This window comes from Neoarius graeffei, chromosome 24 (assembly GCF_027579695.1).
Source record: "Neoarius graeffei isolate fNeoGra1 chromosome 24, fNeoGra1.pri, whole genome shotgun sequence".
Classification (NCBI taxonomy): Eukaryota; Metazoa; Chordata; class Actinopteri; order Siluriformes; family Ariidae; genus Neoarius; species Neoarius graeffei.
Genome location: NC_083592.1, coordinates 44,484,748 through 44,512,664, shown reverse-complemented (window position 1 = coordinate 44,512,664; position 27,917 = coordinate 44,484,748). Strand labels below are relative to the sequence as shown.

The 27,917-nt window shown below is 40.4% G+C and overlaps 1 protein-coding gene across 1 annotated transcript; it reads left to right on the top strand.

Moving 5' to 3' along the window:
- On the top strand, positions 1-27,702 carry dnajb5 (DnaJ heat shock protein family (Hsp40) member B5). Its single transcript, XM_060906687.1, has 4 exons — positions 1-39; positions 6,422-6,670; positions 10,005-10,642; positions 26,130-27,702. Exons 2-4 carry the CDS (start codon positions 6,460-6,462, stop codon positions 26,361-26,363), a joined length of 1,083 nt encoding a protein of 360 aa, XP_060762670.1. The 5' UTR covers positions 1-39; positions 6,422-6,459; the 3' UTR covers positions 26,364-27,702.
- Positions 27,703-27,917: the final 215 nt, after the last annotated feature.

Below are 27,917 nucleotides of genomic sequence, written 5' to 3'. Positions count from 1 at the left end.
AGCGGCAGCCGGCAGTCAGCAGCGCGAGACTCGGACACGGTAAGGGCAGCGACTGTTTTGTTGTTGTTTTCAGGCTTTAACGCTATTAAAATGATACAAATCACTGTTTTTGGGATCGGTGTGGGTTGGAAACAGACCTCTGAGGAATGTAGGGATAAGCTTCGTGACTACAGCAGCCTCAGGGATGTCGAGGGGGAGATTTAAAGCTCGCATAGGCGACTTGTTCTTTATTTATAGGCTATAATTACAATTCAGCGGCACTTCAAATGCAGCAGAAATGAGGGTTATGGTTTATGGTTATTTTTAGGAGGAGATCCTTTTTCAACATGGTGTGATCCTTCCAGTCAGAATTAATGATCACATATTGAATATTTTCCCCTGGTTTATATATATATATATATATATATATATATATATATATATATATATATATATATAAAACACATATATACACACGTATGTGTTTTATATATATATATATATATATATATATATATATATATATATATATATATATATATAATATTACACATACGTGTGTATATATCATATAAAAATTAGATGTCATGGTGCTCTGGGATAGATTGTCTGTCTTGCAAGGTGAAGCTCACTGTATATACTTCAGTAATTATTCAAGTCAGTCATGTTTTATCAGATAAATTCAGGCCCCGTTACTATTTCCAGGGTGCTTATAGCCATTCATGAAAATCAAACGTGCGATTTCATCTTTTTCTCATCTTTCTCCCCTTTAATTTGCTTATTCTGGCTGTTTGGTTTGCCTGCTGTCAGTCTCATGTGCTGCCTTTTCAAACTACCAACACGAGGACACTCGTCCAATTATTTTCCAATGACTGAGCGAGGAATACCGGGAGACCACGAGACTCTTACACCATTCTGACGTCACAACCTGTGATCCGTCACCAACCGGTTTCCCTCTTCATCACTTACAGCAAGCTGTTTTTAACATTTCTAAGCTATTTCAGATATCAGCAATGACATCATCCTATCCACTGTTCTACTGCGGATATCCAGAATAGATCTCTGAAATTGAAAGCCCAATATACATGAATGGCAAAAGTGACGTCATTTGATCTATGGTGGTGGGTGCAATGGTTAACACTTTCGCCTCACAGCAAGAAGGTCCTGGGTTCGAGCCCAGCAGCCGACGAGGGCCTTTCTGTGCGGAGTTTGCATGTTCTCCCCGTGTCCGCGTGGGTTTCCTCCGGGTGCTCCGGTTTCCCCCACAGTCCAAAGACATGCAGGTTAGGCTAATTGGTGGCTCTAAATTGACCGTAGGTGTGAATGTGAGTGTGAATGGTTGTCTGTGTCTATGTGTCAGCCCTGCGATGACCTGGTGACTTGTCCAGGGTGTACCCTGCCTCTCGCCCATAGTCAGCTGGGATAGGCTCCAGCTTGCCTGTGACCCTGCAGGACAGAATAAGCAGCTACAGATGATCGATGGATGAGCGAGGAATACCGGGAGACCACGAGACTCTTACACCATTCTGATGTCACAACCTGTGATCCTTCACCAACCGGTTTCCCTCTTCATCACTTACAACAAGCCTTTTTTAACATTTCTAAGCTATTTCAGATATCAGCAATGACATTCATCCTATCCACTGTTCTACTGCGGATATCCAGAATAGAATTCTGAAATTGAAAGCCAAATATACATGAATGGCAAAAGTAACGTCATTTGATCTAGGATGGTGGTGCAATGGTTAGCACTTTCGTCTCACAGCGAGAAGGTTCCAGGTTTGAACGTCGTGGCTGATGGGAGCCTTTCTGTGTGGAGTTTCCATGTTCTCCCCGTGTCTGCATGCAGATTAGGTAAAAATACCCAGCCAGTAGGGTTGCACAAGCCAGTGCATACTTAGTGCTGGTCCCAAGCCCGGATACGTTGGGAAGGGTTGTGTCAAGAACCTATGGGTTGCGTGTTAAACCCATATGCGGAACTAATCTGCTGTGGTGAGCCCTAATGGAAGTAGCTGAAAGAAGAAGGTTTGACCTAGGAACACTCTCAGAAAATAAAGTACATTATTGTACCTTTAGGGGTACAATGGCTTGTCAGTGTGGCAGTATCCTCTAAGGTACTTATTTGTACCCTTTATATACCACTTGATAACATGTATGATACTTTTTGGCCCTAAAAAGGTACACACAATTACCTTGAGGCAGGGCCGGCTCTAGGCCTTTGGCTGCCCCAGGCGAGATTGAGTTTTGCCCCCCCCCCCCGAAAAAAAAACCCTCTAATAACATCTAAATAACACTTTAATCTAATCACTCCATTCTATTACTATTAAACAATGTACGGTGCATGGACAATAAACAAGAAGTCATTTTTATCTTTTTCATTATTGTTATTATTGTTATCATTATTAACATAAAGTGTCACAAAGTAAAATGACCACACAAATTCAATACATATCTCCATATAATAGGCAAAAACTCTTCCGCACCCTGTTCAAAGTGTAGTGCATGGACAATAAACAAGAAATTATTTTTAGTTTCTTTTTTGCTATTAAAAGTTAAGTCATCTCTGAAGAATTAACAAATTAAATGAATAAAAAATTCTACAATTCTAAATTGTGCAAACTTAAGCACCCTGTTAGGACAGCAATGGGCTGTATTTTCAAACAAAAGTGCTATTATGGGTACTTTGTTATTGAAGTAACATTACAATGGGACTCGTCTGGTCTTCCTAATGGCAAATTCCTTGATAATATCATCAAATGATATTTCTCTTGATCTCTTGGTTGATGCTCATCAGAGCAAGCCCATTCAGACGTTCTTGACTCATTGTTGACATTGTATGTCTTCAGCAGTTTTAATTTTGAAAAGATTCTTTCAGCAGAAGCTACTGTCACAGGTAGTGTAACAGCAGAGGTAAGGAGCGCGTATTTCTACATCCCCAGCCGCATCAGAGGTGTTGTAAAAAAGGTTTTCAACCTTTCATGAGCCAGGGCGCACTTTTTTTCAATGAAAAAATCTCAAGGCACATCACCAATAGAAAATGTTGACTGAAACTAAAACGCTGTTGCCAATATTAAACAATATACAGTCTCATCTCATCTCATTATCTCTAGCCGCTTTATCCTTCTACAGGGTCGCAGGCAAGCTGGAGCCTATCCCAGCTGACTATGGGCGAAAGGCGGGGTACACCCTGGACAAGTCGCCAGGTCATCACAGGGCATCACATTCACACCTACGGTCAATTTAGAGTCACCAGTTAACCTAACCTGCATGTCTTTGGACTGTGGGGGAAACCGGAGCACCCGGAGGAAACCCACGCGGACACGGGGAGAACATGCAAACTCCACACAGAGCCGGCACTGGGGCTCGAACCCAGGACCTTCTTGCTGTGAGGCGACAGCGCTAACCACTACACCACCGTGCCGCCCACAATATACAGTCATTCTATAATTTTCCACGGTACACTTGGTGATCTCTCACGGCACACTAGTGTTCCGCGGTACTAGAGTTCGGCAGCACAGTGGTTGAAAACACTGTACACCACTGATGCACTTGGTAACATCTCCATTCAATAACTCCATCCCTCCTTTTTGGTGGGGTTTTGGTCGCCCTTGGCGCCCCTGGGCACACTTTGCGCTCTAGGCAGTCGCCGGTGCTGGTAAAGAGAACACATCTGAGTGCTTGTTTCGTTTCCCTGCAGTCTTGACGCACTGAGATTGTTTCTTGTTTTCAACGCGTTTATTATATTTTCCTCCAGGAAGCTCTTCGCAACATGGGTGCTTGAATGAGCTGCTAAACTGTCATTTTAATGAGAACACAGATCAACAAAGCAACTTTGTTTTATTTTAAAAAAAAAAACGTGCCAGGCACCATTGGAATATCTCACTGCGAAACGTGTTCGGTGCATAAAAGACCTTTACTTCAGCCCAGACTGCTCAACGACACCGACAGACTGCTCCAAGTGCAGCCATATTCAAAACAAGCAACAGATCTATGTCAGTTATCTACGTTATGCAAAAACACTCTTTAGCCAACAACACTTAGGCTATTACATGGCCAAAACAGAGAATAGCCGCGGATGCGCACTTGAGCGCTTATTGTTTCATGATTAACCACCACCACACCCCACCCCACCCCGCTTTTTTTGACAAATCGCACCCTGACTACATGCTTTGCTGTACAATTAAATTAGGCTAAGACATTATAATGCTGACTCGTTTTCAGAATAGTGGAAGTCATAATTTTTCTCCCCCCGTTTCTGCGCCCCTGGATGGACGCAGCGCCCTTAGCATTTGCCTTGAGGCTCTGCCTTGAGGTCCAATAATGAGCCCTAAGTGGTACATTAGTGTAAATTGTACTTTAGGGGCCAGGAATGGACTCCTATTGTACCCTTATTTCTATCAGTAAAGAATGATGCCATGGATATCTGAAATGACAAATGTGGACAGGAAGAATGTCATTGTGGATACTGGAAGTGTTCTTCCTGACTTGGAAGAATTGGATTACGGATATCTGCAATAGCCTGTATATCCAGTCTAGCTATTAAATGTTAAAATGGCCATGTATAGGCTAATTTTACTCGTAAGTCTATTATTGTGGATCTCTTTAATTACCATTCTGACTGGTGACGATACAATTTTGACTAGGAGAAATGCTAAATGATATCTAAACTGTAATTACAGATCGGGGTGTGGTTTTATTAAATGTTAAAAACACCTAGCTGTACATCAGCATCTGTGGTGCTGCATGACATCATACTGTATATGAGGAGGATACAGTCAGGATACAGGTGGGAGAAAATCGGCTATATCCTGAAAACATGTGCAGAGCTGGGCGGCACGGTGGCGTAGTGGTTAGCGCTGTCGCCTCACAGCAAGAAGGTCCGGGTTCGAGCCCCGTGGCCGGCGAGGGCCTTTCTGTGCGGAGTTTGCATGTTCTCCCCGTGTCCGCGTGGGTTTCCTCCGGGTGCTCCGGTTTCCCCCACAGTCCAAAGACATGCAGGTTAGGTTAACTGGTGACTCTAAATTGACCGTAGGTGTGAGTGTGAATGGTTGCCTGTGTCTATGTGTCAGCCCTGTGATGACCTGGCGACTTGTCCAGGGTGTACCCCGCCTCTCACCCGTAGTCAGCTGGGATAGGCTCCAGCTTGCCTGCGACCCTGTAGAACAGGATAAAGCGGCTAGAGATAATGAGATGAGATGTGCAGAGCTTTAACTCCATTGCAGTTTGTCATGATTTGCTTAAGATTCCTGGCCTGTGAATTGATGTTACTCATTTTTGTCACACTCGCCAATCAGAATGCAATTCGGTGCTCGTTTTGGATTAGATTTAGTCATTTAACAATTCCAAAAAAACAATATCAGTAAGGCTCTGAGTAGCAGATGATCCTTGGTACTTGATGGTGATCTGATACGGACATCCTTACAGTTACCGAGTTGATATTCTGAACACTTTTACTGCCAAGTTATGCAAAACGTAAGAGGAGTGATGACAGTCGGCTTTAAGACAGTTTGTGTCCGCAGTTCAGTCAGCATCTTAATCATGCAGCTTTAAATTATGTCACTGGAACAGTGAATATATCAAATCCAGCCTGCCACCAGTCTAGCACTTCAAGCTAGTATCAAGTTTGATATTGGATTGATGCATTCTTAATTAGACTGACAGCTTAGAAACTTGGATACATTGCCTGCCTGACAACACTATTTCAGCATCATGGATTAACATTTAATAAGGTTGTGCCCCAGCAAGAAGGTCCGGGTTCGAGCCCCGTGGCCGGCGAGGGCCTTTCTGTGCGGAGTTTGCATGTTCTCCCCGTGTCCGCGTGGGTTTCCTCCGGGTGCTCCGGTTTCCCCCACAGTCCAAAGACATGCAGGTTAGGTTAACTGGTGACTCTAAATTGAGCGTAGGTGTGAATGTGAGTGTGAATGGTTGTCTGTGTCTATGTGTCAGCCCTGTGATGACCTGGCGACTTGTCCAGGGTGTACCCCGCCTTTCGCCCGTAGTCAGCTGGGATAGGCTCCAGCTTGCCTGCGACCCTGTAGAACAGGATAAAGCGGCTAGAGATAATGAGAATGGGATGATGAGAAGGTTGTGCCCCGATTTTAGGTAACCTGTCCTAACAAGTTCTCAAATTAGACGGGATATTGATAATGAAAACCTTAAGTGTGACTTTAAAGTTGCAAAATCATTAATCAGAATAAAAATTCAAAATGACAAAAATTGTGGTTCAAGGTAGGTGAAATATATATTTAAGTGACTAATTTCATGATCTATAATCATCAATACTCTGTTTAACCCAAACCATGTCCAAGTTGTGACCTTCTAAAATTAAAAAAAAAAAAAAACTTTCTTATTTAATGGTGATGGTGGGAATCCTGTGACACATGTTCACTACAGCATTTCTTTGGTTTAAGACAAACCTGTCCTTCCCAATCCCTCCCTGCAGGAAAGGCTGGTTCCTGAAGGACATTATCACTCTCAGCCATGGGAAAGGATTACTACAAGATCCTGGGCATTCAGTCTGGTGCCAATGAAGAGGAGATCAAAAAGGCCTACAGGAGGATGGCCCTCAAGTTCCATCCAGATAAAAATAAGGATCCTAATGCAGAAGAAAAATTCAAAGAAATAGCAGAGGCATATGAGGTCCTGAGTGACCCAAAGAAGAAGGCTATTTATGACCAGTACGGAGAGGATGGTAAGTGTTGGTAACCCTGAGGTTTGTGTGGTTTTGAACGATGACCTTTAATCCTGGTGATTTTTAGAAGTCTATGCAGCAGTAATTATATAGCATTTTTAAAAATGTTAGCATTTTAAGCAACTTTGTAGCATCTATTTATTTGGAAGAATTTGAAGCCTGAAAGTTTGCTAATATGACTCGGGCATCACGCAAACAACAGTGTCCTTTTAAGCAAGAGACCGGCTGTATATGCACACACATCCTGTGGCCTACAGTGCTGTAGCTTTCCTTGGTTGTATACATACTAGGCCTCCTGCCAGGATGACTCATCTATTTTTAGAGAGCTATACATTCTTGTTTTTCAGACATGAGCTGAGAGTTTTGGATCTGTCAGGAATACAATGATGTTTGTTCTACTGCATCCTATATGTAGACTGTTCCTTTTTTGGTTTGAGTAAAGTCTGTAAAGTTTCCCAAGCAGGGAACTAGTGTGAAGCTGCAGATAATTTTCTACAGCTTGATATTACGTAGCTCTCTCGGGACCCAGTACTAAATTTGAGACTCTTCAATTCTGTATATCATTGCAACTGATGAGACATTAAATGAGACACTATGCTAAATGCACCCAGCCTTAAACAGCACCCTAAAGTGCAATTTATTTGGATTTATTTCAAAACAGATATGGATGTTTCAGTGCCTTGTTCGTTTCTTCTTCTTCTTTTAAAATTTGGCCTGCGGAGTCTATTCCAAGGTAACATCAAGGAGGTTGCATATCCACTGACTGAATTAAATATTTAGAGTGGCCTGTATTCTTTGTGGGGAAAAAGTCTCAAGAGTTGCAGAGGATAAACGTTACCGGGTATTAATAGTGTGGACCTTACAGAAACTATACTATTTGTAACACATACATGTAATGCCATTCCTTTTTAAATATTTTTTGGGGGGCTTTTTCCACCTTTATTGGATAGGACAGTGTAGAGACAGGAAATGAGCGGGAGAGAGAGATGGGGAGGGATCGGGAAATGACCTCGGGTCGGAATCAAACCCGGGTCCCCGGATTTATGGTATGGCGCCTTATCCACCTGAGCCATGACGCCCCGTAATACCATTCTTAAAGGACACATGACATAACACTGTTCAGGCCAGAGGGAGCTTCCATGCTGACATGATGTAATTATTTTCTGTTTCCACTGATTCGAGTTACATACATGTTAATATGTAAATGCACACTGACCACTTTTATGCTCACTAACAGATAAGAATAGAAGTAAGGTAGGTTGTTTATAACACATAATGTCTGTGCACTGTACCCATCTGTCCAAAAATGTGTTGTCTTTTCTCAGTATCCAAAATAGAAAGGGAGTGACACACACTCTTGGCAGACTCCTTTGCTGGAGAAGTACAAACAGTTGCAACCAAATCTAATTTAGTTGTGGAGTTAACTGACATTTGCTAATTGGTGCTCTGAAATAGCTTGTCTACAAAATTATCACCTGAACTACAACTATAAGATGTGCATGCAGCCGGCTTTGCCGAACACAAGTATGTTATATCGCCAAAATTATATTTGTGCTAAAAATAAAGTGAAGTAAGAATTTTATTTATTTATTTTAGTTGTTCTTGTATAATTTCTATATCTATGAATACATGGACAGAATTTAAATCCATGTCTCAAATCGCATACATGTACACTACCGTTCAAAAGTTTGGGGTCACTTTGAAATTTCCTTATTTTTGAAAGAAAAGCACTGTTCTTTTCAATGAAGATCACTTTAAACTAATCAGAAATACACTCTATACATTGCTAATGTGGTAAATGACTATTCTAGCTGCAAATGTCTGGTTTTTGGTGCAATATCTCCATAGGTGTATAGAGGCCCATTTCCAGCAACTCTCACTCCAGTGTTCTAATGGTACAATGTGTTTGCTCATTGCCTCAGAAGGCTAATGGATGATTAGAAAACCCTTGTACAATCATGTTAGCACAGCTGAAAACAGTTCAGCTCTTTAGAGAAGCTATAAAACTGACCTTCCTTTGAGCAGATTGAGTTTCTGGAGCATCACATTTGTGGGGTCGATTAAATGCTCAAAATGGCCAGAAAAATGTCTTGACTATATTGTCTATTCATTTTACAACTTATGGTGGTAAATAAAAATGTGACTTTTCATGGAAAACACAAAATTGTCTGGGTGACCCCAAACTTTTGAACGGTAGTGTAGTGTGTTCATAGTGAAAAATTCAACAACATGGGGAGTATTATTAATATGCAGATGATGTAGAACTCCTGGAAAATTAAATGTGGAAAGATTGACATTTTTGAACTCAATGGTTACAGTACTACAGTACTGCAGGTCTGTACTGCAGTAGATGAGAAGCGATCGGATCAGAGGCTGTTGCAGTTTGAACTTTTCTTAAGGGCTGACAGGTTATTTGAGAACAAAACCACTTGTCTTTTACTCACTTTGGCTGATTTGAGTTCTCAGAACCAGTATAAGTGTTTCGCAGGGCATAAAGGCTTGCTGTATTAGTGAATAACATTGGACCAAAGGTTGAACCCTGCAGTACTCCATTAATTACATGTTACCAGGTCATTGCCTATACATTATCTTCAATAGGACGATGATTTATTTGTATATTGTAATGTATACACACAAGTAATATAGATAAGACATAGACAGATGACAAATTAAAAGAAAACATAAACCCAAACAAACCAAAAAGTCTATGATGAGCCAACAGAACACATTCAATGCTTCAACCTACATTCTATAAGTGTCTGGAATAGTATTGGAGGATGAACACTTTTCTTCCAAAATATTTTCCTTCAGTTGATGTTTTGCTGATGGTGGTGGAGAACACTGTCTAACATCACTCTGAAATCTTTCATTTGAGATCTTATTACTGTGAAGACCATAGTATATGTTTTTCATCATTTTTATACTAATCAAACCATTCAGTGAGCCCTCATACCCAGAGTCATCGAGGTAGAGTCCACTCCCATCAGGATAGAAATATTTCATCAGTCAGAATAATTTTGCATTGATTTACAGTGACTCTTTGCAAAATATGCAAGCAAAACGCCCCCATGGCATAACAGAGCCTACATTAAAGAATGCTTAGATGATATCTGAGGTACTTGACTAGTTTGGGGGAAGACAAGCATTCAAATTTTGTTTATCTCTCTGGAGTGTTAGAATAACTTCTAAGATCCCAAAGAAGGTAAGCAAAGAGCTCATAAATAGAATTGGAGTGAGAAGTTGTATTAGGGTAAACAAATCTAAAACTAATATTTATATTTCTCAAAACCGAGACTTTTATTTCCAAATATGTAAACTTATTATGTCTTCTCAGGACTCAAAAGTGGAGGAAGTGGCTCATCCAGTGGACCAGGCACTACGTATCACTACACCTTCCATGGAGATCCGCATGCCACATTTGCATCTTTCTTTGGCGGCTCTAACCCCTTTGATATTTTCTTTGGCTCTGGACGTCATTGGAACACCAACAATGGTGCTGGAGACCATGATATGGACATTGACATGGATGGAGATGATGACCCATTCAGCTCCTTCAGCCACTTTGGCTTCAACGGTCTCAATGGGTTCCATCGTGGGGCAGGTCGAAGGCCTCGTAATGAATCTTTGCACAGCAGCAGCAACACCAGGAGGAAGGTACAGGATCCTCCTTTGGTACACGAGCTGCGGGTATCTCTGGAGGAAATCTTCCATGGATGTACTAAACGCATGCGCATTACTCGCCGCCGCCTCAACCCAGATGGAAGAACAACGCGGACAGAAGACAAAATCCTGAATATTGTCATCAAGAGAGGCTGGAAAGAAGGGACCAAGATCACCTTCCCTAAGGAGGGAGATGAGACACCTGAGAACATTCCAGCTGATATTGTGTTTGTGCTCAAAGACAAAGGACACCCACACTTCAAGAGGGATGGATCCAACATCATATACACTGCCAAAGTCAGTCTTAAAGAGGTGTGTGCTCCCCCCCCCCCCCCCCCCCATTCTTGCAAATATATCAAAGTTGACTTTGATGCAGTACCCTTAAGGTCTTGCATATACTCAACAGAAAGACTTTTTGTTTTACAGTAATGAAAATAATGTTTTAAAGACATTTTCTGAGCCACATTTCAAATAATACTAGTACAGGCCAAAGAGACAAGTGTAATTATGCATAATTAGTGTAGGAGTGAAAGCCAGCCAAGGGATATTATAAAAGGAGAACGTTTAGGGGCCAAACAAGCCCTTGTTGGACATCATATCACACTTGTTCTGGCTCTGTGGAATTTCCAGCAATAATGGTCTGCCAAGTGAGATATAATTCATGCGAGACTGTCTATTAAAATCTCAGTTGATAGTGTCAAATGCTGTATGCAAGTAGATAATTGACCAGTGCAACCAGCACTGATTCTATACTAAGATGGTTCCAGAAACGTAGAAAACTCAGCATGCTGGTTATTTTTAATTAAAAAGAGAACATAACCATTGGCCTTTCTCCAGAATTGTAGGTAAAATGGTGTGTTGCAAAGGAAAAATTCAAGAGGTCAGAAAGGTGGTTTCTTAAGCAAAGGCTTAACAACAACTAGTTCAAGAAACTTAGACATGTGGCCAAGCTCAATGATGATTTTAGTAAAGTTTTTATTAAACGCTCCATAACCATGTATAAGATTAACTTGTACAGCTAGCAAGTTCTAAATTTGACTTCAGTACTCAAGTAGTTGGTCTAGAGTAGAGTATTAAGTATAGTCTGTCCATTCATCCTTGGTGTAGCTCAAGGTCCAGTATTTTTTCCAAGATCAAGGCACGGAGTCCATGACCTTGGAGCCTTTCGTTGAGAATTTGTTTAGAGTGGTGATGAGTTTGCGATGCTGATCCACAGTGCTTGGCCTGGGAGGATCTTGTTCCATGACAACACAGAGTGGAGATGATGGGATCCTCCACAGGTTCCATCATTAAGTATAGTCCTGTTTGGTATAACAAGCTGTCATGACCACTTAGCTCAAAGCAGGCACAACATAAAAGGAGACCACACCGTTTGTTCAGGTTAACCCGTACTTTATTAATATATAAATTCTAGGGATAAATAAAAAAGAATAAAAGAAAGAAACCTGCTCCCGTCGGCCCGTGCAGGGCCTCCACGTAGCAGGACAACAAACACAACCAAACCCTAAAGCCAGCAGCCAGCTCTCGAATGCCAATTTTGGTCCCGTATTTGAACTTCCTGGCCTTGTCTAGCATAGATGTTGCAGTACTAGACAGCTCCCCCTTCAGACTGGAGGGAGAGAAACGGCCAAGTTCAAGTTTACTATTCAAAAGGGGCAGTGCGCACCCCCAGCATGGCCACGCTGGGCGTGACAAAGCACTATCCTCATTAAAATGGTATTGGATTATGATACCGCTTGTCTGATTATTATTCGAAGACTCAGTAGCATATAACTGACTGCTAGCACCCTGGTGCTTTGTATTAACCCACATGCTCTTTTTTCTTTTTTTTTTTAAAATGGAAATAGTCTAAAAATCATTGCTACCAAGATATCTTCTGCTGTTTTGATCCAGCACTCTGGATGTTTTGCTAGTACCAAGTTTAGTTAAGCCCAGATTTGTGTGAGCACTGGGCAAAAACTGCAATATTTCACCAGATGTTTGACCATGTATATCTATTATTTGACAATTCATAATGAGCCAACTGTTCTAATTGCTAACAGTCCTGCTTAAGATAATAAGGATCTGCAAACAGGATGGCACGAGTAATTTAATGAAGACCAAAATGGTTTTGAGTAGCACCCCGACACCAAAAACAAGCTGGATTCTTATGTATCTTGGAAATTCATCTGTAAAACCATATGCTGAACCTTTTAGTACTACTAGCTTTATTTAACTAATATAATGTTCTTTCAGTCTATTGTATATGATCAAGAATATTTTAAGTATTTAGAATTTGTGGCACGGTAGTGTAGTAGTTAGCACTGTCGCCTCACAGCAAGAAGGTTCTGGGTTCAAGCTCAGTGGCTGATGGGGACCTTTCTGTGTGGAGTTTGCATGTTCTCCCTGAGTCCGCGTGGGTTTCCTCTGGGTGCTCCGGTTTCCCCCACAGTCCAAAGACATGCAGGTTAGGCTAATTGGTGGCTCTAAATTGACCGTAGGTGTGAATGTATGTGAATGGTTGTTTGTCTCTATGTGTCAGCCCTGTGATGACCTGGCAGCTTGTCCAGGGTGTACCTCGCCTCTCGCCCATAGTCAGCTGGGATAGGCTCCAGCTTGCCCATGACCCTGCAACAGGATAAGTGGTTACAGATAATGGATGGATGGATTTAGAATTTGACGATATGGGATGAAGATAAGAAAAAGCAGAGAAGGCATTGCATGTTGCTGTTGTTGATTTGCATAAATTGCATGCTTGCTTTAGTTTTATATTTGACTGAATGAAATTAGGATTACAAGACCCACACCCTGAAATGTTTCCATCCTCCAAATGCATCATCTTACATTTGCTCCAACCTTTTACCGTTAAAGGAGGTAGTGTGTGTCTTCACAACATAACTCATTTGATGGGATTTACACAGTCGTGTGGAAAGAAATATATATTTAAACTTTGCTTTCCAGGTGTCTAACAGGATGCAAAACATAATAGCAATTACTTAGTTTTTGAATTATACCTTAAATATCTTGCAAAGACTGTATAATTCCTTTCACCGCCTGTGTATTCAGATACAGTGAGCTTGGTTGTTTGAGCAGTTAGTTTCTGTGAATCCAGTGTTGTAGTCGAGTCACTAAACCTCAAGTCCAAGTCCAGTCTTGAGTCTCCAGTGTTCAAGTCTGAGTCAAGTCCAAGTCATTAAAGAAAATTTCGAGTTGAGTCTGAGAACCGCACCATTTGACGTTGGCTGTTGCTGCCTTTATGTGAACCCGTCTCTGCTACTGTGTTGGACTAACATTACTGCTCGACTGCCCCATTTGAGTTAATAGGCTACAGATAAAAAGCTTGTTCATCACTCATCCACACTACATCCACACGACAACGGCAACGAGATGTTATTTAAAAATATATCGCGTCCAAATGGGCAACAATCAGTAAAATATCAGGTCCATATGGCAACGCAACGCTTGCTGAAAATGATGCAATACACATGCCACACCTCTAGGGGTGCTGTAAGACGGTCCCTTCGGAGACACCAGGACAATAGAAGAAGTAAGGACGCATGCGCATAAACTATTATGCGCGAGACTTCATATTAGCCACAAAGTCAGGAAAATCTGTTCGTAAAATTACATTATAATGACCAAATACAGTCATTATAATGTAATGCTGCAGTGTTTGTACAATTGCATGTTTTTGCTTCACTATTACTGTCACTATTCTGCTTCTTGCATTACTACTGTGAACTAACACTGAACATAACAATAATAATAATAATAATAATAATAATATCCAAGCTTGTGTTTCACTCTCACTAGTGCTCTGTAAGGCTTTTTCCTGGTGATATCCTGGTGATATTCGTTACACTTCTACCCGGCGTGAAGCACTCACAGTCATGTGGTTGTGACGTCATCGTAAACAAATCCGTTCTACTCATCCAGACGACTTCACAACGGCAACGTTGCCAGATCTTTCCACTCTGGAACCCGTTCTCAAAAAGATTGCGTTTTGGGCACCCAAAACGCCGGTGCCGTGTGGACGCCAGGCCTAAACGATAAGCAATTGTATCGGAGTCACCTGAATCCGTTGCCGTGTGGACAGGGCCTAACACTAGCTAGTTCATTGGTCAGCAAGCAAGCCCCGTTATCAACAGAGCAATGAACATAGTGTGCCACTTCCTTCTCTGGGTGGAGTCTTACCAAATGACGATTGAAGTTTGAGGTTGTCCCTGTCGTCTCCTCGATAGTTCTTCTACATATACTGTAGAACACATAGCAGTGCATTTTTTTCCCGCTGCACGAGAAGTCTGTATAAGCAAAGCGGACAATCCTAGGAGCGTTCTCTGCAGGCATTTTAGCACCATTAACCTTAGTTTGTTCCTGAACATGACGTATGAACAGGTGAATGTGCATTCTCTTGCACAAAATGAATGTACATATAAATATCTTATGCCAAATTATTATGGCATGTTCCAAAAAAATAAAGAAAAAAATATGAGTTGTCGTCTCCAGTTTACAAGTCCGAATGCAGTTAATGCATGAGTCCAAGTCAAGTCACGAGTCCTTAAAATTAGGGTACCAGTCGGACTCGAGTCCGAGTCCTGGACTCGTGTACTACAAGCCTGTGTGAGTTGTTGAGGCCCAAACATAGATGAGACAGATTTACTGTGGTCTTATTACTGGCAACTGTCTCCTCACTTTTCCTCCTCTTATAGGATGAAATGGGAGGCTTAGCTCACATCATGCCAGTTGTGTCCAGATTAATTATTGACCTTGTTAACCTCACTAGATTTATGTAGACTGAAGAGACTAAGGTCACCAGATTTATGTAGACTGAAGAGACTAAGGACACCCTAAACATAGTTTTAACTAAACAGACCAGTGCATGTGAAATGGTATTATCAGAGATCAGCAGTAGAGTTTTACAATCAGTCACCATTTATTGAAGTCCGAGCTCGCACCTACAAACACATCAGAAGGTTTTTCCTCAATAGTTTGATTTCAGGAGTAAGCACAGATAATCTATTCCTGTGCTGTGCTGTGCTGTGCTGTGGTGTGGTGCTGCAGATAAAATTGTATGTATAGTATGAGGGCTTAAAAGCTCCATGTTTTAGAATGGTGCTAAATGGAGTCAGCTTTTCTGCCTGGTCAGGACCCTTACTTGGTTTATCCTCTCCCACTAAAGTGTGAGCACAGAAGAATGTCATGTTGCAGTGTCATGCGCCACAGCACACTGTCCTCACTCTGAAAAGGTCTAGCCAGCAAATCAAGCAGATATAATTGTCCTGCAAGTGTGTAACACTTGCAGGTTTAATTGCAAGTTTGGCTACTTTGAAAGAAATAAAGTCCATGTAAGACATGTAGAGAGCAAAGGTAGCAGGTGGCTGCAAATACAGTCTTTGGATAGTTAAATATTCTTAGCTTGCTGAAGAGGTTCTGCTTGGAAACTTGGCTGAAGGGAAACACTTTGCCTTTGGGTTTTTATATAGAACCTTTGATATTCTCTGTAATGTGACTTGGGGAATCAATCCTTTTTTTTTTTAGTGCAATGGAGACATGCCTTTGGTCTATTTGACTCTTAACTACAGTGTCTTGCAAAAGTATTCATCCCCCTTGGTGTTTGTCCTGTTTTGTCACATTACAAACTGGAATTAAAATGGATTTTTTGGGGGGTTGGCACCATTTGATTTACACAACATGCCTACCACTTTAAAGGTGCAAATTTTCATTTTATTGTGACACAAATAATTATTAAAGTGTGTGGGGGGGGGGGGGGGACAGAAATCTGGAGTGTGCATAGGTATTCACTCCCCAAAATCAAGACTTTTTGAAGAGTAATAATAATAATCTCATCTCATTATCTCTAGCTGCTTTATCCTGTTCTACAGGGTCGCAGGCAAGCTGGAGCCTATCCCAGCTGACTACGGGCGAAAGGCGGGGTACACCCTGGACAAGTCGCCAGGTCATCACAGGGCTGACACATAGACACAGACAACCATTCACACTCACATTCACACCTACGCTCAATTTAGAGTCACCAGTTAACCTAACCTGCATGTCTTTGGACTGTGGGGGAAACCGGAGCACCCGGAGGAAACCCATGCGGACACGGGGAGAACATGCAAACTCCACACAGAAAGGCCCTCGCCGGCCATGGGGCTCGAACCCGGACCTTCTTGCTGTGAGGCGACAGCGCTATCCACTACACCACCGTGCCGCCAATAATAATAATAAAAATAATAATAATAATAATAATTTATTTCTATGTGCATTCCATAAGAATCTCAATGCCCTTACAATAATATGTAAAATAACAATAACAAATAATTAAATATCTAATGTCCATGAAAACTCATTTACATAAAAACATTATCAAAGAGAGAAAAAAAATCAAGACTTAAAAGTTCAAAAATCAAAACTAAAAGGATGACATATGTAAATCGAAAAGATAAGTCTTAAGTCCTTTTTTAAAGTCATTAATGTCAGTTGATTCTTTTAAGGCAAAAGAACTTTTGGAACTTCCTTTGGAAGTTGATTCCACAATCTTGGTGCACATGAAGCGAACGCACGCTTTCCATAAGTATCGGTTCTGTAACGTGGCGTAGAAAGAACGATGATGTTATTACTGTTAGAGCGTAGTAACCGTAGTGGCTTCTTCACCACCAGTAGATCACTGAGGTATGATGGTGCCAATCCATTGAGTACTTTGAATGTCATCAGCAAGATCTTGAATATTATTCTCTTCTTCACTGTCAGCCAATGAAGTGAGCGTAAGACAGGTGTGATGTGGTCATACAGTATTTCTTCTTCAAAGTGACCATCCTTGCAGCTGCATTTTGGATACGCTGCAATTTCAACAAGTCCTTGTCGGGGAGACCATACAACAAACTGCTGCAATAGTCCAGCTTGGATGTTATGAATGCATGTACAAGCTTTTCCGTAGCGGCAGTATCAAGATATTTTCTAATCTGACCAAAGAGCCACCTTTTGCTGCAATTACAGCTGCAAGTCTCTTGGGGGTATGCCTCTATTAGCTTAGCACATCTAGCCACTGGGATTTTTGCCCATTCCTCAAGGCAAAACTGCTGCAACTCCTTCAAGTTAGATGGGTTGCGTTGGTGTACAGCAATCTTCAAGTTATGCCACAGATTCTCAATTGGATTGAGGTCTGGGCTTTGACTAGGCCATTCCAAGACATTTAAATGTTTCCCTTTAAACCACTCCAGTGTAGCTTTAGCAGTATGTTTAGGGCCATTGTCCTGCTGGAACGTGAAGCTTCGTCCCAATCTCAAACGTCTGGCTGACTCAAACAGGTTTTCCTCCAGAATTGTCCTGTATTTAGTGCCATCTATCTTTCCTTCAATTCTGACCAGCTTTCCTGTCCCTGCAGATGAAAAACATGCCCACAGTGTGATGCTGCCACCACCATGCTTCATTTTAGGAATGGTGTTCTCAGGGTGATGGGAAGTGTTGGGTTTGCACCACACATGGCATTTCCCATGATGGCTAAAAAGTTCAATTTTTGTCTCATATGACCAGAGAATTTTCTTCCATGTGTTTGGGGACTCTGCCACATGCTGTTGGGCAAACTCCAAACGTGTTTTCTTATTATTATTTTTTTTCTTTAAGCAATGGCTTTTTTCTGGCCACTCTTCCATAAAGCCCTGCTCTGTGGAGTATACAGCTTAATGTGGTCCTATGGACAGATACTCCCATGTCTGCTGTGGATCTTTGTAGCTCCTTCAGTGTTCTCTTTGGTGGCTTTGTTGCATCTCTGATTAATGATTGCCCGGTCTGTGAGTTTTGGTGGGTGGCCTTGTCAGGTTTGTAGTGGTGTCATATTCTTTCCATTTGGCTATAATGGATTTAATGGTGCTCCGTGGGATATTCAAAGTTTGGGATTTGATTTATTATTTTTTAATAGCCCAACCCTGATCTATACTTCTCCACAACTTTGTCTCTGACCTGTATGGAGCGCTCCTTGGTTCTCATGTTGCTTGCTTCGTAGTGTTGCAGAGTCAGTATCCTTCCAGAACAGGTTGATTTATACAGATGTCATGTGACAGATCATGTGACACTTTGATTGCACACAGGTGGATCTTAATCAACTAATTATGTGAATTTATGAAGTGAATTGGTTGGACCAGCTCTTATTTAGGGGTTTCATATGAAAGGGGGTGAATACCTATACACACTCCAAATTTCTATCACAATAAAAAAAAAAAAACAATTTGCATCTTTAAAGTTGTAGGCATGTTGTGTAAATCAAATGGTGCTAACCCTCCAAAATCCATTTTAATTCCAGCTTGTAATGCAACAAAACAGGACAAACACCAAGGGGGGGCGGCGAATACTTTTGCAAGACACTGTTTACAGTGAGCTTTTCACCAACTCTTAATTAATCATCAAATCTTGGTGAAAAAGATCGAGAAAATGAGTAATGCATTTTTTCTAAAAATAGGTGGTCTAACTCATTTCTAACACTTTCAGCCTCTCACTTAATTATTTCAAAATAGCTTTAATGGAGTCTTTAGTTATCAGTGTTTCAGACCATCACCATAATCATTTACAATGCTTAAAGAAGTGGGTGTTTTTCCTCACCTGGCTGTCTGAAAGCTTAATCATTTCAGCAGTCAAGGAAAATACAATTACGTCTCTGTTTCACTCATGACAGCAGGTTTCTTTTGCCAGCAAATTCAAGCTAATTTCAAAGAAATGTCTCAAGGGCCAGCAAACCTATAAGAGCATAGCCTACTTTGCTCAAAATGGACCAGACTGCATTTAGGTGGGGTTTACATTAGACCGTATCAGCGGATCATCAGATTAACGTTTTTAAAAACGATTAGCATGCATACAACAACACCAATACACGATTCGCGTGCACACAGCAACACCAATACACGGATACGCTAATCACATGACTAATTAGACGGCACGTAAGTTGAAATGTGTTCTCCTCACCGGCTCGGCTCTGCAGGCATCCTGCGCTCCAAATCACTCCGCCCTGAACAGCGAGTGCCCTCTGGAGGGTGCGCACTCCGGCCCTGCGCAGCTCACAGAGCGCGCGAGTGAAGTGCACAAGCCACGATTCGGGACTGAGCTGCTGTGTGTGTGATCCCAGCGCATATCACTTACCACTTGCAAGTGGAAGGATGGCAAGCCTAAAGACAATCATAACTACACAATGGGCAGTATTTGCATCAGTATTTGCAGTATTTTCATACTTTTATACTCTTTAATGAAAGGTGATACAAGGCGGAAGTCCGCGCCATTTTTCAGCAGTCGCGTCACATGACCAACACCAGCGAATCAGGAAGGTGGATGTCACAGTGACGTTGTCCAATGACGACGTCAGCTAGAGCGCAGCACAGCGTTTCTGCGTATCCTCAATGTTTACACAGCACCGGATCACATACGAACTGGATTGAATATGTGGACCCTGGCGGATTCCCGTTTCCCGGCGTTTTAATGTAAACGGACAGTGCATCCGCGAAGAAAACGAGACAGATACGGTCTAATGTAAACTTGGCCTTAGTTTCGTCTCTCGTCTTGAGCAATTCAAAAGTCCATTAATTCATAGCCAGGGTGCCATGAAAATATGTTTTCATTTTGCGTATCCTCTAATCTGGGACAGTGTTTAATCTTTCCTGAGGATGGCATTAGATATGCTCCTGCTCCTCATCGTACTCATTAGAGGCCCACATTGAAACTTGATGAGAAGTTAACACCGCACTAATATCACAGAGGCAATAAATCGGTCTGCCATCTGTCTCATGGTGTCTCATGGGCATGTCAACTTGCCCATAAATCTTTGTCAGCCTGTTTATCACATTTTTTTTTTAAATAAAGAGGCAAGTTTACCCCTCAGAGTCCAAGCTAATTATTCAGCATCTCATTTGTGAATTATTCAGTCAATGCAGTGAAACTAATAAGAAAGGTTTTGAGTTAGGAGAGTAACCCACTGACAGATCATGTGGTTTTAGGGGTTAAAATCTTTCCAGAAATTTGGTTTACATTTAAGGAGTGTATTGAATGTACTCTAGAGCTCTGTTTTGAGTAAACTTCAGAGCCTCCTTGGTAACTTGGCACGAATGACAGTGCATCACCAAGATAAGTTTAGGCTGAATGTAATCCTTACCGAACACAGATAAAGACTCGTATCATATTAAAAGATTGCTTAGTCTTAATTAAACTGCATTTATGTTGATTCATTTTTCGGAGCTATCCCATAGTTGTTGTTTGGCCCTTTATGCCAAAACTTACACTACCGTTCAAAAGTTTGGGGTCACTTTGAAATTTCCTTATTTTTGAAAGAAAAGCACTGTTCTTTTCAATGAGGATCACTTTAAACTAATCAGAAATACACTCTATACATTGCTAATGTGGTAAATGACTATTCTAGCTGCAAATGTCTGGTTTTTGGTGCAATATCTCCATAGGTGTATAGAGGCCCATTTCCAGCAGCTATCACTCCAGTGTTCTAATGGTACAATGTGTTTGCTCATTGCCTCAGAAGGCTAATGGATGATTAGAAAACCCTTGTACAATCATGTTAGCACAGCTGAAAACAGTTGAGCTCTTTAGAGAAGCTATAAAACTGACCTTCCTTTGAGCAGATTGAGTTTCTGGAGCATCACATTTGTGGGGTCGATTAAATGCTCAAAATGGCCAGAAAAATGTCTTGACTATATTTTCTATTCATTTTACAACTTATGGTGGTAAATAAAAGTGTGACTTTTCATGGAAAACACAAAATTGTCTGGGTGACCCAAACTTTTGAACGGTAGTGTACCTCCTCAACCATTGTTCTACATTAGGCCAGTCATGAAAATGCAAGGCATGCTGGCAAGGCCAAATGTTTGTATGAGTCTCAGCCATGGCCTATTTAACACGAATTTCCCTTTGCTGCTACCCTGAAGGAAAGCACTGATGTCATTGCCAACACATCTCCCTATCTCTTTGGGCAGCTGCTCTGTGGTTTGTTCAGGCTGTGTTGCTCCTCTATATAATCTGAGATGAGTAATAGTGAAAGAATTCCCATTCCTGGAAAACTGAATTTAAAGTTTTTGACTGTACCCTTCAGAACCTGCATTTAGAAAGGTAATGGAAAGGTTTGATCTAACATGCTGGGTCTTAGATTTAAGCTGTGAAAATATAAGAACATGACATTTTAGTTCTAGTTAATTTTCCATATGCTGACCACAGATTAGTGGAAATGGATGGTGTCCAAACTAGAAGTTTCTTTGTAGTCATGGAAAGATTTGACCTCCCTGACAAACCTGCCAAGTATTTACAACCTCAAATGATTCTTCAGTTGCTCCATTAGGACTGCAAAATGAGAACAGCAGCTAAAATTAACTTTGCACCACTGACCCCCCTCTGCTATAACATCCAGCAAGATACCAGACTGTCACTAAATTCTCATTTGTGCAAACATATGAGGAAAGAAATGGGTGAGAACATAGAGGAATAATCCAAAAAGCAAATGAAAAAGTTCATAAATCAGTTTCAGACATCAAATGAACGTGTTCATTACCAGTGTCAGCTGATCATGATATTATTATATAGGAACCTAATATCTATCAGTAGCTTGAGAATGAAACTGTTAGGGGGTTAAATAATGGGCCATTTTCAAAAAATTGTAACAATTACTGTAAAGAAATGAAAAACAATTCTCACTCTTTCTTTCTATAAATGTACAAAAAGATTGCCTATTGATTAAAATCAAGTCCTACGAATCAGCAAAGCTAGATTCCTATTATTTTTATTAAAAAAAATTGTTTTCTGAAATTGTGGCTTTCTTTACCGTTACCATACCAAAAAAGCTTTTATTATATTTCATCTGGTACACAATGACTTAAAATATTTTAAATTCAATTCTATTTGCCTATTTGGCCTGGAAATCTAGAGAAAAACAGACATTAAGGCATGATTTTCTCTTTACCGTTACTAGGAATGGTAACGGTAAAGAGGTGTCTCATTCTCTTACAACACAGCATGACAGTTATGCTTTCAAATAATTGCTCATATTTCATCACTCAAACTTAATCAACAACTACAAATAGTTTCTATTTGATCACTGATGTCTATAAGATGATATGTGCTTCACGGTAAAGAAAGTATATTTGTGTGACACGAGTAATTAATTAAATGTTTTGCTCACCTTTCAGCCTCCACTGCCTCAAAAAAATCCAAAATGGACTCCCAACATCCTGGCACTTCAGGATGTCGAACAGCTCCCTCTTTAGCAAGCACTAGGAACTAATTATTTTCAAAAATGTTTTTGGGTAACGGTAAAGAAACTAACGTAACACAACAATATTTTTTGAATTTATAAAAAAAAACAAATCAGATAATGTACTCAATTTATCAAAAATCTTGTAAATTTTTGCCAGCATTTCTCAGGAGAATAGCATTAATTTTACATCATGGATAGTGATAACGACAGTCTTCACAGCAAAAGTGAGTTTTACTACCCTGAGGAAGAAGAAATAAAAGAAAAACATTTGAGGAGAAAGCTAAAAACCTGTAACTGTTGCTAACGCTGAGCAAAAACATGGCTGAATCCTGAATGACTCAATTTTGTATAAATAGGGGACTACATAGGCGGCAAAATGTAGTTTTTTTCCTGCCATGGAAGTGCACTTGTATACCGAGGAGGAAGCAATTTGCATTACAGCCATGAATGAGGATTCAAAATGGCGGTTTGCCTCGGCTCGGTTTTCCCTTTCGGGCGCTCTCGTTTTCTGTTAGAATTTGGTCAAGAAAAAATAAATATATTATGTACCAGCTTAAGGTCGGTCCGGATGGTGAAATACCGTGACCTCAGCCTTGAATACTGACCTCAGCCCAGAGGGCCTCAGTCAGTACTTTTCAAGACCTCAGTCATGGTATTTCACAATACGGACCTCCCAGCTGGTAAATAACACACATATATACCTCATAAGGTCTCTCTGATGGCACTATGTGAGACAAACTATTACACACACACTTAAAGGCAGATGGGCAGCTACATTAGTAAAAACCAAACATGGAAAACTGAAAAGTTGCAACCCTTTAAAAAAAAACCCACTACATGTACCGTTCTCTTGTCTGTTGTTCTTTTGTGTCATTTGTACTTTGATTGATTAAACTACTTATTTTAGTTTCTCCCCCAAAGGCATTTTGGGGAAAAAAATAATCAAATATTAAAATAATTCTTCTCAGCCCCAAAGAAAACAGTACTATGCCAGTCACCTAAGAGAATACATAGTTACCGGTGCCTCTCAGTGCATGGTACATTTTGATTTATATCGCTCATCAAAAATTCCAAACTAAAAGTGTTAAGATTGAATCTTGGTGGAAGCAGCCATGTTTGTTGTTTACATCAGAGTGACATTCGACCTGCACATGTGCAATGTACCATGCTATCACCTACCTCGCTAGGCATGATCATGATGCGTAGATCTACACACACCGAAATGCTCATGGAGCCACAGCTGTGACTTGAGTCGGCCGTGTAGCTTGAAATTGTGACATCAGTTCATGGTATATCCAGGATATACCATGACTGGCTCACACCATATCCGTTTTTCTCATCTCATCTCATTATCTCTAGCCGCTTTATCCTGTTCTACAGGGTCGCAGGCAAGCTGGAGCCTATCCCAGCTGACTACGGGCGAAAGGCGGGGTACACCCTGGACAAGTCACCAGGTCATCACAGGGCTGACACATAGACACAGACAACCATTCACACTCACATTCACACCTACGGTCAATTTAGAGTCACCAGTTAACCTAACCTGCATGTCTTTGGACTGTGGGGGAAACCGGAGCACCCGGAGGAAACCCACGCGGACACGGGGAGAACATGCAAACTCCACACAGAAAGGCCCTCGCCGGCCACGGGGCTCGAACCCGGACCTTCTTGCTGTGAGGCGACAGCGCTAACCACTACACCACCATGCCGCCATCCGGTTTTTTTTTTATTATTTTGACTTTACGAGATACATTGCTTAATCAATGGTGGAACTATTTTATGTCATGTACGCCACCCTTGGCCAATCCCTGCATGAGAATTTTTTGATGAGGGATATAGAAGTAAATAACCCACCTCATCCACCTTTGTTACACCCATAACTGTGTTTCACATGCTCCTTCTCAATCACTATGGATGACGTGTTACGAATGTGCCAGTGAAGCAAGCTGGAAAAATATCAGTTCAAGTAGAGATCAAATCTAGGTGGTTTTTCACTCGTGTAATCACATGACATGATTGGCTACATGAATCTTCAGTCTGGGCTAGGAAGAAATCAGGCCCACCCTTGCTTCTTCATATCATTCTGTGTAGTTTTCTTATGATGACTGGTGGTGCTGTTGTGCAAAAGTAACGTGCCCCTTTCTGAAAACTCTTATAGCAGAAAACTTTGACACTTACAAAATGCTGCCACTGCAGATTCCTTCCATAAATACCAATTAAATCTCTCCTCACTGAACGTGTCGTCATAACAAAGGAAAAACAATCATTGATAAATAACATGTATTTTAATCTGTTTATTGTTAGCCTTCAATCATGTACAGGTCATGAGAATGAGTTGATATGAAGTTGTTAAGAATGGGAGCATTAATGTAAACCTTGGATTTGAGTTACAGCACTATTGTATATTATTATACATACAGGACACTTTTTCCATGGAATAAAAACATGTTCTGTTCCTTTCGTTTGGTTTGATGGCATGCAATAATGTTAGCATTTTGCTTATCCTACGTGTATTATGCCACTCTACCCAGTTGAGAATGAGTGTTGAATATGGTTCACGATATTGCACGGTTGTCAAGACAACACGACGTCACACGTCGGAGACGTAAAACTTCCACACTAGTGAGTGACTGTGACAATTTGTAAACAAACATGGCTACCATGTTTGCTTCATTAAATATGGAAGACTTTGAGAGAATTTTGAAAAAGAAAGACGCATTGAACACCTAAAAAGAATGTGTATGTATTATAATAATAATAATAATAATAATAATAATAATATTGGCTGGCTTTTTTCGTGGTATATCAAATATATTCCATTCAGCTAGCATGATACTGACTTGTTCAATATCAAGCTCGCTGAATGGAATATATCTGATATACCATGAAAAAAGCCAGCCAATATTATTATTATTATTATTATTATTATTATTATTATTATTATTATTATTAAGAGCTGTTATCGAAAATGAATGAACACTTTCTGACCAATCAAAATACAGAATTCAACAGTGTGGTGGTATTAAAAAAAACAAACAAAAAAACCCCAATACATCCATAGTTATTTTATTGTAAGTAGGAGTTTAATTTATTGTGGCTTTAAAATTATTTGGAATTATTATTATTATCTTGTCTTGCCTCGTCTTCTTCCGCTTTATCCGGGGCCGGGTCGCGGAGGCAGCAGTCTGAGCATGGAAGCCCAAACTTCCCTTTCCCCAGACACCTCGGCCAGCTCCTCGGGAAGAACGCCGAGGCGTTCCCAGGCCAGCCGAGAGACATAGTCCCTCCAACGTGTCCTGGGTCTTCCCCGGGGCCTCCTTATATATAATAATAATATAATTATTATATTATTATATTATAATATTATTATATTATTATAATTAATATAATAATAATAATAATAATAATAATAATAATAATAATAATAATAATTTATTATTATTATTATTATTATTATTACTACTACTATTATTATCTCATCTCATCTCCTTATCTCTAGCCACTTTATCCTATTATTATTATTATTTTTTTTTTCCTAATGTTATAACAGTTGTCTAACAGGATTTCCTCTCCATTTTCCTTTGCCAGGCCCTGTGTGGTTGCACAGTGAACATTCCTACCCTAGACAACAAGGTTATTACACTGCCCTGCAATGACATCATTAAACCAGGAATCATAAAGAGACTTCGGGGTGAGGGTTTGCCTTTACCCAAGAGTCCATCCCAGCGCGGGGACATGATAGTGGAATTCCAGGTGCGCTTTCCAGACAGGATACCTCCTCAGTCCAAAGAGATCATCAAACAGCACTTACCCCAGTCTTAAACCCATTTTATTGGATTTCTCTTAATATCTATTTTAAGATGAACATTTACCTTCCACAAACATTAATAATGATCCAGAGGAATGGAAAACGTACAAAAAGGACCGGAAGTCAATTTCATACTTTGTTACCCTTTTTATCATATTGCCCTTTTGAGAGCAGGTAGGGAAAAACATGACTTTCTGAAGGAAAAAAAAAAGATTTTCTAAGCAATTTGCTACCTTGAAGCTTATGGCTTTCATCCATGACCTTTTTCATATTCTTCTCAAATTTTTCACTCCATTACTTTGAAGCAAAAGGGAAAGAAAAAATTCCTGCTCTATTTAAAGAAAGTTTAATGTCAATGATGTATGCTATGCTCGTTTTGCAGACAGTACAGTTTATTTGTTGTACCTCTGACATTTTGTCCCTTCTTTAGTCTAGTTTAAATTTGGATTTTGGATAAAGTAGAATTTCAGATAACCCTTTAGGTCCTTTAGAGTGATGGGCTGCCTTTCGCACCAGCAAGTTCGATAGAAACCATTTGATACGTTTTTACTCTCCGAACCAACCCAGCAGTCTAAAGGTGCTTTGTTCTCTGTGACCAGATTATTAGGTGCTGTCACTCATCGCAAGTCTTTAATGGTGTGATCACAGATTCTCGAGTGCCTTAATACGGCTCCAACTAGCTGGATTTTTCCAGTAAGGTGATGTAATGAAAAGACCAGTGTTTTCACCTCAACCAAGGCCTATTATGGTACCGTATACTCCACTGAATTGAATAAGCATGTCATTGCAAGATTAGCTTGTTCTGGCAGTGTTCGTATTTGCTCATGTTTGCTCATTGCTGATTATATGTAGTGTAATCTGGAAATGTTGACATTGTGTTACACTATTTACAGTACAACTTATAAGTGAATCTGTATGAATTATTAATAAGGATTCCCTTATAAGCATTTCTAAAGGATTTAATCCTATGACCCGTACCAGACATTTCTTTAAAATATCCCTGACAGACCGTATTAGACAATCATAAGTCTTTCGTGGTAGGTTTAAGAAAGATTTGAGAAGTGAACGTTAAGTGGTGTAAAGAGTGAATGCTTAGTTGAAATTACCTTGTTAAGGATTCATTGTAGCTGTATATAAAAGCTTCCCTGAGACTCACGAGCACTTTCAGAAAACTGTGAAGTCCGATGACTATGATGATGATGATGATGATGATTAAGGCTAAGGTAGGTTGTAAACATGTATCGCACACTATGTATACTGTTCAGTGCACACAACTGTGGTTCAAAAATGTTAGTTGCAAATAAGTATATGCATATGATAAAGTGAATGGAGACATTTTGAAGTTTTAGTATGACTGCTGACACTTTTACTATTTTAGATGTGCAACACTTTATAGCTACAGTTTTTTTTTCTCTTGTTACAACAAAGATTTCTATACATTTGTATCCCGCTAAAGGAATTTATGATGTATTGCCTTTTAGCAATATAGCCAACATTTTCGTGACAGGCGTCAAGCGTGAACCCACATCTCTGTTATAAAATCAGAATTTATTCTCAAACAACACGAA